At 49.8% G+C, this 13,961-nt stretch overlaps 3 protein-coding genes across 3 annotated transcripts; 1 reads left to right on the forward strand and 2 right to left on the reverse strand.

The window, feature by feature from the left end:
• Positions 1 to 3,846: 3,846 nt before the first annotated feature.
• On the reverse strand, positions 3,847 to 6,179 carry LOC120706375 (pectinesterase-like). The gene is made up of 2 exons (XM_039991005.1): positions 4,948 to 6,179; positions 3,847 to 4,779 (listed from the first exon to the last, which is right to left on the reverse strand). The coding sequence occupies exons 1-2, from the start codon at positions 6,053 to 6,055 to the stop codon at positions 4,085 to 4,087; spliced, it is 1,803 nt and encodes a 600-aa protein (XP_039846939.1). The 5' UTR covers positions 6,056 to 6,179; the 3' UTR covers positions 3,847 to 4,084.
• Positions 6,180 to 7,753: 1,574 nt separating this feature from the next.
• LOC120706376 lies at positions 7,754 to 8,884 on the reverse strand. Its single transcript, XM_039991006.1, has one exon. The coding sequence runs from the start codon at positions 8,670 to 8,672 to the stop codon at positions 8,082 to 8,084; it is 591 nt and encodes a 196-aa protein (XP_039846940.1). The 5' UTR covers positions 8,673 to 8,884; the 3' UTR covers positions 7,754 to 8,081.
• A 1,403-nt stretch (positions 8,885 to 10,287) lies between these two features.
• Positions 10,288 to 12,389, forward strand: LOC120706377. The gene is given in 4 exon segments (XM_039991007.1): positions 10,288 to 11,305; positions 11,307 to 11,515; positions 11,604 to 11,738; positions 11,836 to 12,389. Coding segments are annotated over 4 exon segments (1,509 nt in total). The 5' UTR covers positions 10,288 to 10,452; the 3' UTR covers positions 12,148 to 12,389.
• The last annotated feature ends 1,572 nt before the right edge of the window (positions 12,390 to 13,961 follow it).

Here is a 13,961-nt window from a genome sequence, read left to right on the forward strand (position 1 = left end):
AATTTCTAGACCCTCTCACGAACGTGGTGGTTTCTTTTAACACTCCTTTATTAATACTAGTAAAGTGCATATGCGCACATGAGAAAAAATATAGATAGTTTTCTAGGTTAGAAAGGTAACCTTAGTCCCTACTCAAACATCACTGAGTAATAATTTGCGATAGGTAATATCCTTTTAGGGATATAGAAACCAATAAATTTGATACTATGGTGTGCACCCTTTAGTTTGCTAGGTAACACATATAAAACCTATTGCCCAGCTTTTGTATTGACTGATTCAGGTTCCAACAATTATTGATCAAGAAAATGCAACCACCTGGCATCGAATCAAATGAAACCATATGCAGGCAAAATAAGGACATGGATCTCCATGAGAAGATGGAGACCATGCTAATGCAGCTGCGATACAGGTTAACTTATGTTTTCAGGATTTTAATTCTTGAGCACTGAATATTTGCCGACAACCGTAGAGTTTAAACTGTTGTTGGATTTAAGGGATAAGTAGTTTAATTTTCTGCTATTGGATTTGATTTTGTTTGCCTAGAGAGTTCATGCGTTGTTCCAGTAGGTTCACATTGAATTGACGAAACCTACGGTACTGCTTTCTATTATGATCAAACCTATGGAGCATGTGTTATTTTTTTGTATGTCTGAAATTTACCCATAGCGTTAGCACGAGCATGCTTACTAGTTGGGATTTTAAAAGATCAAACCTCGTAAATTTTGATGAATAGATAATCAAACTAGATGCAAAGTTGATGCTGCATCTACAAAAGAACGGACGTAATGTTTTATTTTTGCACCACAATATAAACTCATTCTGGTTTTGCGCACAGAATTCACAATCATATCCACTGCCATCATGAGCATAAGTTTATACTGCATCTTTTCAACTGTCTTCAACCACTTACAAGAGATCCCGTAACAGCACAAACTTGAGGTAGTTCCAGCCTTCCAGCAGAGACATCCATATCGAGGAAAGGAATTTAGCATACACATATCAATATAATGTACCCACGGTTTACAATAAAACTGTAGAAAGATACAATCTATACATGCTCCTTTTACTGGCTGCAGCAACCAAAATTATCCAACTGGATGATACAACAACAAAATCAGTTACATAGTTTGAGGTTTAATTCCCCTCGACGCCTGCTGCTGTCACTGCTGGTCCTTTGCCTACCAAATATTTGTAAGCAGCATAAACAGAGGATACAACTATGACACCGAGGACCAAGTAGGTGAAGATTGTGATCACACTGATTTGGCTAGGGGCCTTCTTCACTTTGCTTTGTGCCAGCAACGCCTTTGGCTTGAGCTTTGCCATGCTGCGCTTCTGATAATGCCAAGCCAAAAGGGCAAAATCAGTGTAAGCAAGTTGTGGATAGTACCAAAAAGAAGAAGACAAGCATGGTTTTTGTCGGGCTAGTGTTAATCAACAACAAATATCAACTGTAAGTCTGTAGCTACAATGCATCAGATTATCAAAATAAAAATTTTGTTAAGGTGATTATTTCTTTCAAGGTAATAATACCTCATTAGGTAGCAGAATATGGTAATCTGAAAATATGAAACAGGTATATAACAGAGGCAATGATGGGATCAGAACTTCAGGTTGCAAGTGTTCCATGTAGGGAACAAAATGGAACTGTGCATCTTAATTGAACCAAATTTCCAATTGGCTTGCAAACATTCACAGAGTACAGTCTCTTGGTCTTATGTAAATAGCAATATGATTAAAAAGAGGAGCTTAACAAAATAACAAGTGATGAATGCGACTGGGGGCAACAGCGCAAGTGCGTAACAGCATTTACATTCGTGCACTCAAAAGTTGCTGACATGCAAACTATTGGATTTTTCATTTATAGTTGAAAGACTTGTTGGACAGGACAGATAAAACATGATAGTCTTATGGAGTTACATGATTATTGAAACAAGAGGCGAATAACCCACTTGAAAACTCCATACACAACATAAGTTTCAGCCTTTCAGGTAAGTGTTACTTGTATGATATGACATAGCAGACACTTTGATGGACATAATTTTAAAACAATCATGAATCAATTTCTGAAACTTTGCAACCTGAATTGATGTATGCACTCAATCAATTTACTTGCTTGACACGAAGCAGCAACTAGCTAATCAAACAAGTCATTCCTCCCTTCCATCCTCCTGTCTTACTACTTCAGAATTCAGATGTGGCCAAGGCAAGTTCATACTTTGTTTTCGTGGGAGTTTGAAATTTCAGCTACCATACTTAACTACATGAAAGTAGAAAAGGAGAATCAGGAAATATAAATGATTAAGGAAAGATAATTCAACCATGAAACATAGTTCTCAACAAGAACAACTTTGGAACTTTGGACAACATATTTTCATTTTGCTCTGTAAATGCAAGTGCAAGCTACAACAAGCATAAGAAAACACTAGCTTTTTTTAAAAAATATATATATATATATATCATGAACGATCTCGTAAACTAAAGTATATATTCACTTGTCACCTCAGAGCGGTATTCACTTGTCACCTCAGAGCGCCTCCGAAGCCAATATTGTTCATATGAAAAACTAAATGCAAAGCTTGAAGCATATCAACCACTTATTATCTAAAGCAGCTTTCTTTGCTTATTATCTAAATGATTCTCTGACTTAATTATGGGTTCGGCCTTTCAAACAAAAACTATGCGGTGCAGACCAAGGTTCCGCATATTGGGCATATCCTTATAGACCGATACACCCCATTTCCGATTGGATCAAAGGCGACAATCAGACTAAGACAACATGACCAGGGAAGGCAAACTTCCTTGGGGTAAAGAATGCTATCAAGTGGTCCACCATGCCCAGGGACAGGGGTTCGGTCAAAGTGGACTGTCGAACTAAGACTGCCCAGGAGCAGACTCGATGCAGTTTTCGGGGATCCAGATACATCCTCAAAAATTTTTAGGGGGAAATTTTGCTATCCAGTGATCCACACAACGCGGCAAACAAAGCGGACGGAGTGGAACATTCACCCCAGGAAGAAATTCTCGGAATTCAACCTCTCTACTACCTCCAAGCAACAAGCAAAGGGAAGAGCGGGACAGGAACGGATCCAGAGCACGCGAATTTTGCACGGGCTTGCCGTTGGGAACCAACTAAGTACGGGTAGCTTATCAGGGCACCAGGCCAACCCTGGAAGTAGGAGCAGGAGTACAGGGCCGCAACTCCACAAGCGATCCCGCCACCATAGGCGTTGGTTGCTGCAGTTTGGACAGATCCATGTGCAACGGACAAAAATAACGACGAACTAGTGGATTGGAACCGGAACCGGAACCGCGCCGCTTACATCCCTCAACCCATACACGCGAAGCTAGGGATTCCTCACCTGGGAACGGAGGAACGCACTCCAAGCGGTGGACGAGCGAGGACGAGGAGGGAGTCGAGGACGAGACGGCGGCGGCGGGCGCCACTTCCGCTGCGGGCGAATGGAATATGAATAGTCTGGGGGGAGACCGGAAGGAAATGCCCGGACCTGGATCGAGGCGTGTTGGAACTCGGAACTGGAAGCCGGGAGGAAACGCCGAGACCGGGACGCGGTTGTGCTTGTGCGCCGCCCTCCACCCGCGGGTGTTGGGGCACTTGCGGCTATTGCAGGAGCTTGGCTGGAAAGGAATCAGGCCTCGTGTGATCGCGCGATCAGATCAGGTCCCGGCTGGCCTGGTGCATTTTGAGCTGTCCGGCTGCTGGGCCTGAAGGGGTTTTGCCACATGGAGCCCATTTGCTTGGACAGTTACCAGATAATAATAAGACACATAGTATTCCATTTGATTATCAGAGAAAATAAAAAGACTATACACCAGACCCGGTCACGTAATGTAATGGTAATTTACTACACCAGCATTAAGAGACGGTTCTATATAGGTAGTTGCGGAACACAGACCACACTAGTCACCCGCCGAAACAATCAATCCAACGTGAAACGTGACAACGTTGATGTAACTTTATGATACTACATGTGTATTTATCCTTATTACGTGTGCCCTCCCAAAAAAATGAACCCAGCCCACGAGGCCGCATTGGCCTCCACGGCGGTGCGCGTCGCCGCCGTCATTTCTTGAACAGGTCGGCCGTGAAGGTGACGCCAGTGCCGGGCAGCCAGGCGAGCCCGTCGATGAACCGCCGGACGGTGAACCGGCCGGCGACGGCGGCGTCGGCGATGACGTGGTACCCGGGCCACCTCACCCGCCCCGCGACGCCCGCGCCAGGCCCGTAGTTCCTGTACTCCCCGTAGAAGAGCGTGGCGAGCGCCGGGCCGCGCTCCCCGGCGCCGGTGGCGGCCCACTCGAGCCACCCGCGGGCCTGCACGCCGGGGCCCAGGTAGGACTCCATGACCACCACCCGCGAGAAGGGCCTCCACGGCCGGCCCAGGAACGTCGGGTGTCGGGCCTCCACTACGCAGCCGTGGAAGACGAAGCCCGTGTTCTGGTTCGGGTCCCGGCGGCCCTGCGCGGTGACGCTGCCCGCCTGCCCTGGCGCTGGCGGCGGCAGCGTGGCCACCAGCGTCCGCTGGAGCATGGCGGCGCCGTTGCCGAAAACGAAGTCGACGGTGCCGGCGACGCGGCAGTCGCGGTAGAACTGCCGGAGCGAGTGCGCGTACAGCGTGTCCTGGTGGCCCTCCACCGCCACGCGGAAGAAGGCGGAGCGGTCCGAGTCCACGCGCAGCGCCACCGCCTGGTGCGCCTCCGGCCCCGCCGTGTTCCGGATCGTCAGGTCCCGGGCGACGAACCCCGCTCCGGCCACCGCTGCATGCCGAGCAAAGGTTGAGATAGCTTGCTGCAATGGCCAAGGGAAGAACAGTAGAGCACGCACACGTGCATCCTGCCTTTCGAAATTAAACGAAGCAGTAGTAGTAATGCACGGCAATAACTGTGCCGCCGCGAGCTTTAATTTATCGACGGTCATGTACATACCGAATGTGGCGCTCCGGAAGGTGGTCCAGCCGCCGGAGAAGCTCCGGCTGCCGGAGATCACCGTCTCGCCCATGCCCTCGCCGACGAGCACGATGTTGGTCTTCTTCTTCCTCACCTCCACGTTCTCGTGGTACACGCCGCGCTTCACGTAGATCACGTACTTCCTCTTGCTGTGGCTCGGCGCCCGCGCCACCGCCTCGCTGACGGTCCGGTACCGCCCGCTGCCGTCCTGCGCCACCACGACGTCCACGCGCGCCGACCTGCCGCCGGCGCGGGCGCGCTTGAGCAGCAGCTCCTCGTCCCCGCCGCCGCCCTCGATGTCCATCACCCACGGCGGCAGCTCCGAGCCGGGGTCGCCGGCGCCGCCGCCCGTTCCGTTGTTTCCCGGCGGCGCGTGGTGCAGCAGCGGCGTGATGCTGCGCAGGCGCTTGTGCATGGCGAGGAGGTTGCTGACCAGCTGCGACAGCTGCGCCACGGCCGCCTCGACGCGGCGCAGCAGGCGCCCGTCGGTGCCCCGGAAGCCCTCGAGGCAGGTGTCCTGGTTGCCCAGCGCCGCGCTGAGCCACGCGTGGAGGTCGTCCTCCGCGCGCCGCGCCGCCGCGGCCGCCCGGGACGCGTCCAGCTCCTCCATGCCGTCGTCGGCCTCGGCCATGGCGTCGAGCGCCCACCCGAGCTCGTCGACGGAGTACCCCAGCAGCTCGAGGCAGTCCCGCACCGCCATCTCCTCGCGCGCATGGTTGGACAGCGAGGCGAGGGCCCCGACGGCCCCCGCGGCGCCCACGGCCTCGCCGAGCGTGCCGCGCAGCGCGGCGCGGAGGACCGGCACGGGCCCGCTCCCCGCGCCGCCCCGCGCCGTGTCGAGCCGCGACACGCACGCCTCGCCGCGCCCGCCGGCCGACGAGACGTTGAAGCACGCCTGGTGCAGCAGCGCGTCCTCGAAGGCCTCCGCCTCGCCCGGGCTCTCGAACGACAGGCCGGCGAACACGGCGCGCCCGTCGCCGCGCCGCGCGGCGGCGAGGAGCAGCACGGACGTCAGCAGCAGCCGCAGCAGGGAGGAGGAGGAGGCCATCATTGTTGACGAAGCTGCATGCAGCTTGCGCGTTGCCATGAGCACGAGGGGCGCGCGCTTGTATATATACAGGTATCCATCCGCGTGCCCTCCACTCCTTGGTGCCGATGGAGGCAAGGTATAGTTTGCTGGGGAAGAAAGGTCTGCACGCAGTCAGGGCAAGTCTTTTGCGAGCCCCCCTTTTTTTTTGTCTCTGAGGAAAAGGGGGTTCCTTAAGGCGGTAAGCTCTTGCCATTTCCTCCACGATTAGCTTCCGAGCGAATCGAAGGTTGCATTGGCTCGTGCTTCGTCACAGTGATCGATAGCATCAGGATACAGGATCCAGAGCACTGATGGTGTCGGTCGATTCCTGATCGGCTTATCGATCTCGAGCAAGCGAGTGAGAAGTATCCGGAAGCACGGAGGTGATCCCCGGGCCGGAGGCAGATTGTGCCATGCTTGCTGGGCAATTCTCATGCGTGCGCACGCATCGGATGCGCGATCGCGAGGATGCTCTGGCGGCCTGGCTGCTTCCGGAGCTGAAAAAGTTGCGCGCGGGGGGCCAGCCGGCGACCGACCATCGTGCGCTCCCGGAGCCATAGCTGCCATGGACAGCGAGCTCCGGGGCGGGCATGGCTCGTGAGGGCAGTAGATGCGTGGAGCACTCAAGGTGTCTATTCCATTCCAGTTCGTTTTGGTTGGCGCCGCGGGCGTGTAGAGATGCGCTCGGATCGGTGCTGATCCTGAATCTCTGCTCCACTCGAGTCTTAGAGAAAGGGCACTTGCTTAGTGGGACCACCTCGTCAGGCATCACAAAGCGGACGCGGAATAGTCAAAACTCACAAAAGCCTCGTCAGGCATATACATTTGGTTTGGGAGTAAACATGAACCGGTTGTTCTTGGACTTGACTCATAGTGTCAGTTTAGGTTCCAAAACTTTCAAAATACAAATTTAGATCTCAAACTTGCTAATAGTGCCATATAAGATCCAAATCATCATTTTTTAAGTTAAAGCGAAAGTATTTCTGCTGATATGGATCTTACGCATAGACCCAATTTCATTTAAATTTTCTTTGCTAAGCTCTTATATTTTCTTTTTTTGTTCGATTTTTTAAAACTCAATGTTTCTTCAAATCTTGTTCCTTTTTTTTATTTTCTTTTTTTAGAGAAAATCCTTTTTTATTTTCTATTTTTACAAGTTTTGTCGTATGAGTTTTATTCTCATACAATTTTTGCATACACATCTTTTCTATTGGAACATATTTATACAAGTCTTGTCATGATTTTCATGCGTTTATACATTATGTGTATAGTTTTATATTTCAACAAATTATATAACTTTCAATTTAGCTCAGGCAATTAGGATTTGAATCTCAGGTGATACGATTAGAAATTCGAAGATTTGGATGGTGCATTTTAAAATTTTAGAAATGTAGATGATATCCTGAACCCGGTTCTAGGACTATTTTACTCGGCTTGGTGAGGCAGAGACAGCATCCATTCAAACGTTGGCGACGATGGCGAGTACGACCGTGACGACGACCCAGATGACGAGGAATCGAGGATCATTGCCAGCGAGGCAGCGGCGTGCGTGGCTGTGACGTCACGAACATGTGGCTGGAGTAGGCCCACCGCCTACCACGAACGCGCTGAGCACAAGCCGCGGCGAGCCCGAAGATTGCTTCGCATGCTCCAAAATGCGAACTGCTCCGAGCTGCCGGCCGAGGATTCATCCGAGATGCTCGATGGCGGATTGTGAGGCTGCAAAGTTGCAGCTGGTTTCCACTCTCGTCGTTTTACACGATGGCTTTGGCAAACGAACACAACATACAGCCTACAGGGACAACAAAAGGAATGCTCGAGAGAGAGGGGGAAAAAAGGGCACTTTACATTGCAGCCCAAGAAGAAACAAGCACCACATTACGACCAGAGCTGTTCACATACCCTGTAGTTATTGATTGAGCAACCAGCAGCGGAGAACAAGAACAACAAAGGGAGGAACAGCTACCACTGCACCCCTTTTTTTTAACAGAACATTAGGCACAAAAAAGAAAAAAAAATCGCACTTACAAGCCCACAGGTCGGATCACCGACCCAGCAGCTGACGAAAAGCTGCCTGCGCCCATGTCGGGAGCCTGTCGAGGCGCAGGTACGAGGTGACGACGGCGAGCGCGGCCATGACGCCGACCCAGATGGCGATGTCAATGGCGAGAGAGGTGCGCGGCTGCGACGTCACGAACGTGAGCACGAGGCTGGAGTAGGCCACCAGGAACGCGGCCCGGATGAACCGGGACCCGGCGGGCACCCCCGTGAGCAGCCCCACCGTGAGCAGCATCGAGCTGCCGAACGCCACCCAGCTCCCCGACATGAACAGCCAGTACCGCCGCCGGTGCTTGTCCCGCATGATCGGGTCGCCGGCGACGTGCCCCGCGGCGTCGTCCTGCCAGTACCCGCCCGGGATGTTGGTCCCCAGCTGGTAGGACAGCCCCGAGATCAGCGTCGCCACCACCAGCAGCGTTCCCGCGTCGTTCGCGTCGAAGTCCGGCGCGTGCCCGCCGCCGCCGCCGCCGGCGACGGCGGCGCCAGCATTCTGCGGGGGGTTGTCGCCGCCCGGCAGCTGGCCCAGTTCCACCATTTGGACGTGGTGGCCGTTGCCGTTGCCGGCGCCGTCGTCCATCTATCTCGATCGGAGCTCCGCGCGTGACCAAAGCGCAAGAACTCTAAATACTCTTGTTGCTGCGAGCTTCTTGAATCTTGCGCGCACAATTTGACAATTATATAGGACTATGGGAGGAGCTCGGTGATTCCCTCTTGTTGCTTCCCATCCCATGGAAGGGTAGCACTAGGAGTGAAGTAATTTCCTAGAAGGACGCGGGAAGCTAGCGCTAACTGAACTGGGAGTGCGACTGGTTGACGGACCTGGTCCTCTACTCCTCTGCTCCGGCAAGACCTAGGCGAAGACTCCAGAGTCCTCGTCAACTCGTTTTTCGATCGCTGTCTGGAGACCTCTGTTTATCCGAGGGCCATGGATACCCTCTTTGTTATTGCTTGCTTTGTTCAGTAATACGGTTTCCGTGTTGTGAAATAACAATACTGTCAAGTGGAACCTAAGAAATTGGAAAAGGAACGCGTGTGAGGTAGTGGATCCTATGGAAGTTCTTGTCCGGTGCCGGCAAAGCTGAAGCTTAGTACGCGTTTTCATGGCGCGGCCTGGTTGTATCATCCATCAGTTTTTGGATGATTACTGTACGGGTCATTTTCACAGAATAAAACTTGAGTTGAATACTAGTTATTCAGAACTGTTCTTCAGAAATAGCAATATAGTCAGGGAAGTTTGTAGTATAACTTTGTCTCGAGAAAACGAGTTCAATTTGAACGGCGATTCCTTCATTATAATTCTTTTCTAGAATACGTAAGAGAGCTCTTTCATTTAGGAAAGAAAACTTCAAAAGGTGCTGTGAACTAAACAGAACAGTCAGCACCACACCATAATTGAGCTTGCAGTTGGTTAGACCAAAGGAACTCTGTTGGGGGTTAATCCCACTTTTTTAGGGTTCACGCTGTCCTATAGTTTGAAACAATTCAATGTGGCCAAATGCCCAAGCAGAAGGAAGAAAGATGCAGGAATAGGTTAATAAGTTTGGGTCAATCTCAATGTTTTTGACGAATGACCATTTCCTAAAGATTACTGAACATTGTATAAGAATCGTGCAAAAAGAGGTAAGTTAAAGTTTACTCTATGTTACTAGCAAAACTTCGGCTGCATATGCATAACTTTTTCTTGGATAAATTATGATAGTAGTGTAATTGAAACCAAATATAGAGGAAATAGGTCTTATTGAAATTTCGTGACATCGCACATGGACCCCCCACATGTGGTCAATTTCTCCATATAACACTTTCAGTTTTAAACGCCTTTAGTTTCGCAATTGCAATTCAGCACGCATCATCCTTCGGTTCGTGGGCTGGCTTACTTTGCTGAGGCCCACGGCCCATGCCTCTCCTGAACCTCTCTTCTACCCCGAGCTCGAGGAGGCTTCGACAAGGCGCCTGCGGCAAATGTTAGGAGTCGCTCGGGCTACTAACAGTCAAACTATTGCACAAGGCTCATTAATTATTTTTTGTTTCGGAACAAATTTTTTTTTGTATTGCTAGAACAACTAAAAAACTGTTCTGAAATAAAATAAATTTGTTCTAGAATAAATATGACTATATGTCTATTTGTTGGATCAGTTTAGGTCCAACAATATAAAATTTGTAGTGGGTGATAGGTGTGCCGGGGGTCACCCGCGTGACCCCCAGCAGCGCCCGGCGCCTGCTCCCAATCAGTTTCAGTCCCCAACCCCAACCCCGCCGCCGCCGCTCGACGGCTCAACTCCTCTCCGCGCTCGACGGCTCCCCGGCAAACCCTCGCTCCTCAGCTCCCCAGCTCCGACTCCGAGCAACCTGATCCGGCCATGGGCGTCGTCACCCGCGCTCAAGCGAAGACGATGAAGTCGCAGCAACCCGACAGCGGAGAGCCGCCGCCTCGGGGCGGAGGAGAAGCGGGAGGCCCCGATCTGATCAGCCTTCTCCCCGACGAGATCCTGGGCAGCGTCATCTCGCTCCTCCCGACCGAGGAAGGCGCCCGCACCCAGATCCTCTCCTCCCGGTGGCGCCACCTCTGGCGCTCCGCGCCCCTCAACCTCGACGCTTCTGGCGTAATGTTCAGTCATGCCGTCGTCTCCCGCATCCTCTCCGAGCACCACGGCGTTGGTCGTCGTTTCAGCAGCCCGCGCTTCATCCGACCCGACGACTCCGCTACTTTGGACGGCTGGCTCCGGTCCCCAGCCCTCGACCAGCTCCAAGAGCTACATTTATCCTTCCACCCCCACATTTTGCCCAGCCCTATGATGCCTCGTTCTGCAATGCGGTTCGCGTCCACCCTCCGCGTCGCTACATTCAGCTTCTGCGAATTCCCAGAAGACGCAGCACAGCAGCTCCAGTTCCCCAATCTGCAGCACCTCGAACTTACATCAGTGACCATCTCGGCTCGGAGGACTCTCTGCACGCCATGGTGGCTGGCTACCCCGCTCTGGACAAATTTGTACTCGGATACATCCGTGGGTCTTCACTGGGACCGCAGGTGCCACTTTCTGCCCTGCATTCCTTGTCCAACATCCGCATTGCCAAATTTCAAGGCTGCCAATTTCCAGAAGGCATTGTCCACCAGCACCAGGTGCACTTCCCTAACCTCCAGAGCCTCGAACTTGCCCTGGTCACCATCTCAGAGGCCTCCTTACACGCCATGCTCTCCGTCTGCCCTGCTCTGAACACAGCTTAAAACTGGTTTATAGCACTGGCTTCCGCCAATTCAAAATCATTGTTGAGAATGCCCCTTGTCTAGAAACACTTCACCATGAGGGGCCGCGCGAATACAACATGCACATCACAATAATTACGGCACCAAAATTGAAGATTCTTGGCCGCCTCACTGATACTAACATTTCCAGGCTTGAGCTTGGCACCACTGTTTTTAAGGTATGCACGACTTTCCTTTTTCTCAGCTTCATCACTTACGGGCTATACATTCCCTTTCTGTTAAGTCACTGACATACCATACACTCAGGGATCGCCTGACTGTAGAATGGCTACAGTGGTGCGCACTGTGAAGGTTTTAGCTCTCAGGCTTGATAATCGTAGACTGGATGTGGTTATTAACTTCATGAAATGCTTTCCCTGCGTGGAGAAGTTGTACATCAAGGTTACATTTCTTTTGTTATTCAGTCTCCATTTTTTTCTTACCTTTCTATTACTGCAGATTTGTTGTTCTGAGGCTTGGTTTAATTATTCATTTTCAGACATCTGCAGCCTGGAAAAACACACAGCGTCGTTGTTCCCCGGGCCGTATTGAATGCCTTGATCACCACCTTAAGAAATTACAGATCAGTTACTATTCGGGCAAAAGGCCACATGTTCAGTTTGCTAAGTTCTTTGTACTGAATGCGGGTGTGCTAGAGTCCTTGGTGCTTGATGTTTATCCTAATAAACACAAATCTGATCGGTGGATCGAAAATCAGCGGAGGCTGCTCCAGCCAGAGAAGAGGGCATCAATTGGTGCTCAAATTGATTTCACTTTTGGTGATTGTTCCAGTTATCTTCGTGATGGTTAGGACTTAGGAGTTTCAAATCCATGATAGTATAGATGTTGAAACTTTGCTATTCTTCTTTTAGGAGCTAATCTTCTATCCCATCCGTGTTGTGTAGCATCCAAACTGTGCTTGTAATATATGAAATCATGTGTTTTCCTGATGCTATGATTTCAACCATCTGTGCTTTTGTCATTACTTTCTCCGTGAGTGGTGACAGCACATTTTGAATTTGCATCTTATATTGTTTGAATAATTCTTACACACTTTGATGATGGTAATGCCTGCAAACTTTTTTGAAGCTATAATGATATATTGTTGTATGTACTGCTCTTGTTTATTTTACCATAATGTATCAGGATCTGGAAACAAGATGCTCATTCATCTGTTCGCTAGTCAGAGCACTGAAGCAGCAGTAGTCGTAGAATGCAGATCCAAACCTGAACCTTCAGAGTGCACAGAAATTTCAGTCTGCATGTTTACAGCCCAATCAGATATTTACAAGTTATAACGAAGCTAGCATGAAATTGCTGATACTATCACTATTTTTGTTTGCTTGAAAGTGTTGACTTTGACAAATGCTCTTGAAATACCATGAAAGCTCTAAATGTGATTTTTTAAACGTAACAGTTTTGTTGATAGATTTAACCATGCCGCTTGCACGCATCATAATTAGATATTTTAAAAGTTATTGTTGGTCGAATCTAGATCGGATCATTCTTGCCAAATACATGGAGACGCAAGGGTACATTACGCAATAAAGAAGGCTTTGTGAGAAAACTATTAGTGGTATCACTCCTACGCTGTTTTTTGGTGCAGTAGCCACTCCTGTATTTTTTTTTGTTCTCAAACAATGGTGGATGGCACTATGTTTTTGTTATAGCAAATCCGATGAGTATAGTGTTCTCAAAATTAAAGAATAAAAAAATGACAAATGATGCGGAGAACATAAATATATGCCGCTGTATATATATCAGCATAACGGAGAACATAAATATATACAATTGTCTTTGAAAAAAAGAAAAGAAAATATATTTTATGTTCTCATCGCAAAATATACCACCTTCAGAAACAGAAGCAGCATCGTCTTTCATCCTTGCGGCTTCCAAAATTGAAGAAAACTACACATTTTGTAATCAAACTTTTGGCAATGATCAGGATGTTATAGAACATCTTTTTTTTTGAGAAACCAGGTTTATATTTCATTAAAAAGTCTGATGGTTTACAACCTAATACTTACAAAGGCACCCTTGAAAGAAAACAAAAATACATTCGAGCCCTTGCAAGCTTCTTCCGGTAGCTCTCCTCGCCGACGGCCGGTACAGTCTCGTTAAAGCCGACCATCCACCTGACGAAGAAGCTTCAAAGTTTGAAAACGGCACAAACAGCAGTACACCGGCAGTAGCTCCGACATACTTTTTACACGCTGAACGCATAGGCCTAGGAAGATGGCAAGCAGAGAATAGGAAGCTAGACGCCTCAACCGTCGACATTCCCGAATCGCTGGCCAACAAACACTCCAGAGGGGAAGGAAACCACCAGAAAAGATGGGAAGAGATGAAGACCAATCCGATCTCACAAGTTGGTAAAACAAACCTCCCAATATTTGCGCCGGAGATCGTAGCCGACACCGACGAAGGCGGGGGAGGGATAGGAGACTCACTGAGATCCAGAGTACCCAAAGAACCTCAAATTCCGCGAAGTTATCTCTTATTCTCCATGGATCATCACGAAAGGAAAGAACTTCAGCTCAGCCGAACCCGTCGATAGAGCCCTAGGCCATTGCCCATCCCGCGCCCATCCGCTACAGCCTGCACCGAGGCGGACCCGACGAAGGA

This window comes from Panicum virgatum, chromosome 5K (assembly GCF_016808335.1).
Source record: "Panicum virgatum strain AP13 chromosome 5K, P.virgatum_v5, whole genome shotgun sequence".
Classification (NCBI taxonomy): Eukaryota; Viridiplantae; Streptophyta; class Magnoliopsida; order Poales; family Poaceae; genus Panicum; species Panicum virgatum.

Bases quoted from the DNA above. Each gene is read 5' to 3' on its own strand.
- LOC120706375 (XM_039991005.1), bottom strand. From the start codon at position 6,055: ATGGCAACGCGCAAGCTGCATGCAGCTTCGTCAACAATGATGGCCTCC. The intron at 4,780-4,947 runs GTATGTACATGA...CTCGGCATGCAG, and splicing joins CTTCCGGAGCGCCACATTCG to CGGTGGCCGGAGCGGGGTTC.
- LOC120706376 (XM_039991006.1), bottom strand. From the start codon at position 8,672: ATGGACGACGGCGCCGGCAACGGCAACGGCCACCACGTCCAAATGGTG.